Below are 2,500 nucleotides of genomic sequence, written 5' to 3'. Positions count from 1 at the left end.
TTGCAATCATAACTACAGTGGTCACATATTAATTTCATTTGTATCTCTGCAGTTCACATCATATTCATTCTATATTACATTATATATATAAGTGTGAATCACAATGTGGACAAATGGTCAGACATTGTTCATGCAAAGAGAGCTTTTGGAAGCTCAATGTACAATCTACAGAAAACACATAAAAATTTGTCTGGTAAAGTGATTGATTATTTACAAAAATGCTTCAGCTACGCCATAACACAAAACAAAAATGACTCTGATGGGATCAGAAAAAGCCTAAAAGCAATAATTCCACACGCATTTGGGGATCATTCCACTTGCTCCACCTCTTGGTGTAAATATCTCCAAGACCCAGTCAATTACCATCACAGCACTTTACCACATGGTAAAGACCTCGAGGGGGACGATTTGATGAAGGACCTGCAAGAAATCATAGAGGTTTACTGTCAGAATGCAGAAAAGCTAGCTCCACTTGGATCCAGCCAAGCCAATGAAGCACTGAATAATACGATCGGCAGCAAAGCCTCAAAGGTCAGGCATTATGGTGGCAGTGAGAGCAATGACTATCGCGTGGCCTGTGCAGTGAGCCAAAAAAACATTGGCCATGCATATGTGACTCAGGTAAGTGCTGTGGACAAGTATGATTCACCAAGGTTTAATTTAGAAATTTCTGGTTTCCTAATTCTTTTTTTCAAAATTTGACTTTTGCAATCTATTTTAACATTGATGTTACTCAGTACCCATGTGTCTACTTTTTGTCTTATTGTGATAACCGACTTGTAAAAAGTGATAAAATTAGTTATCATATACCAAATCAATGAATAAATATTTTACATTTTTAAGTGTCTGGTTAAAAAGATTTAATTTGTATTGTACTGGCACTTTTGGCAGCATTTAACCTACTTAGAAAAGGCAGACATGGTACAGCAGGCAAGTAGCAATAGGGCATTCTTCTTTTTATACACAGGCCCTTCAGGAAATTCACCTTTCTCCTGGAACACATGGGCTTAAACACTCGAAAAGAATGGATGCTAAAATGTCACTTCAAAGAGCAAGGCAGCAAACAAAGAAATTCAAAATACAAAGAAGAGGGCACAAAGAGAAGAGGTAAATAAAAACATATGGCATTGAAACTAATGATTTAGGGCAAAGCTGAAAGATTGATGTTACGGTTGAACTACAGTATCTGATCTGGAAAGTGTGTTCTGATGATGAATGTTCTCTGTAAATAAGAATTAATGAATTTTTCATGTAAATGTAGAATTTTAAAAATAATAAAATCATTGACAATCCACAGGTTGTCAAAAACAAAGCAGGCAGAAACCAGGGAAGGTTCTCAGTATCAGAGTGGCATGGGATATTTGCCAGAAACAGAAGCAGTTGAGATTCCATCACCCCCCAAACCCTGTGTGTCCAGTATGGTGCCCGAACAAGATTACATTAAGATAGTGTTTGATCTGGAGACATCATCCGGAGGTAATATCACTGATTCATTTCAAGACAATGATTGTTATATATATAATGTAATATAGAATGAATATGATGTGAACTGCAGAGATACAAATGAAATTAATATGTGACCACTGTAGTTATGATTGCAATTTAAGCAATTGCAAATTAAGCCTAAGAAACTATTTTTAGCACTTAAATGGGATTCAAACCCATGGCCACTGCATTAGCGCTAGCAGCACATATGCATTTCATTGGTATTTCCACAGTTCGCATCATATTCATTTCATGTTTGATTCCTTTCATGAACTCACTAAATTGGCCTACTCCCAATGTATGGGTCTTCATACTGTACCTCAGTTGGTAGAGCACTGTAGTGCTAAGAAAGAGCAAGGTTTGAATCCCATAGGCACCAACACAAAGCTAAGACTACATTAACATGTAGTTTGTGTTATTTAACTAGTGAGCAGGCTCACTGTTATTATTACAATGAAAAATATAATGAAGTTCCTCATTTTTGACAGGTAATGATACCGAAATTCTGCAAATTGCAGCAACTGATGGGGCAGATGCATTTGAGGTTTACATCCTTCCAACCAGACCTATATCACCCAGTGCTTCATCAGTGAATAAGCTCACCTTTCACCATGGAATTCTCTTTTATAATTCTCGTCCAGTCCGAGCAGTTCCACTGGCTGAGGGATTATCTCAGATGATATCATGGCTAAGGCCCAAGGCACCATGTCTGTTGATAGCTCACAATTGTAAACCTTTTGATGGGAAGCATCTCTTAAAAGCGCTGGAGTCCACTGGGGTAGATAAAGAATTTTCAGCCATTGTTTCTGGATTTTCCGACACTTTACCAGCCTTCAAAGAGCTCTTGCCTCAGCGCAAATCATACAGTCAAGAGAATTTAGCGAGAGACCTTCTACACTGCAGCTATGAAGCCCATAATGCAATTTCAGATGTCCAGGCCCTGTATCAACTTGTGAACAAGTTCCTCAATTCAAAGCTGCTGAGAAAACACAGCTTCTCCGTAACATGGGTCAAG

At 38.0% G+C, this 2,500-nt stretch overlaps 1 protein-coding gene and 1 long non-coding RNA gene across 2 annotated transcripts in view; both read left to right on the top strand.

The window, feature by feature from the left end:
• Positions 1-533: 533 nt before the first annotated feature.
• LOC138026757 (uncharacterized) lies at positions 534-1,457 on the top strand. Its single transcript, XR_011127336.1, has 3 exons — positions 534-621; positions 968-1,107; positions 1,298-1,457. It is a non-coding gene; the product is annotated as an uncharacterized lncRNA (long non-coding RNA).
• A 328-nt stretch (positions 1,458-1,785) lies between these two features.
• LOC138025884 (uncharacterized) overlaps positions 1,786-2,500 on the top strand; it is a 976-nt gene continuing 261 nt past the window's right edge. Inside the window, exons 1-2 of the mRNA XM_068873033.1 lie at positions 1,786-1,843; positions 1,974-2,500. The exon at positions 1,974-2,500 is cut by the window's right edge and continues 261 nt beyond it. Of these exons, the coding sequence (XP_068729134.1) occupies positions 1,786-1,843; positions 1,974-2,500 (585 nt within the window). The remainder of the gene's footprint in view (positions 1,844-1,973) is intronic.

This window comes from Montipora capricornis, chromosome 12 (genome assembly GCF_036669925.1).
Source record: "Montipora capricornis isolate CH-2021 chromosome 12, ASM3666992v2, whole genome shotgun sequence".
Taxonomy (NCBI): Eukaryota; Metazoa; Cnidaria; class Anthozoa; order Scleractinia; family Acroporidae; genus Montipora; species Montipora capricornis.
This window is presented reverse-complemented; position numbering and strand designations above follow the sequence as displayed.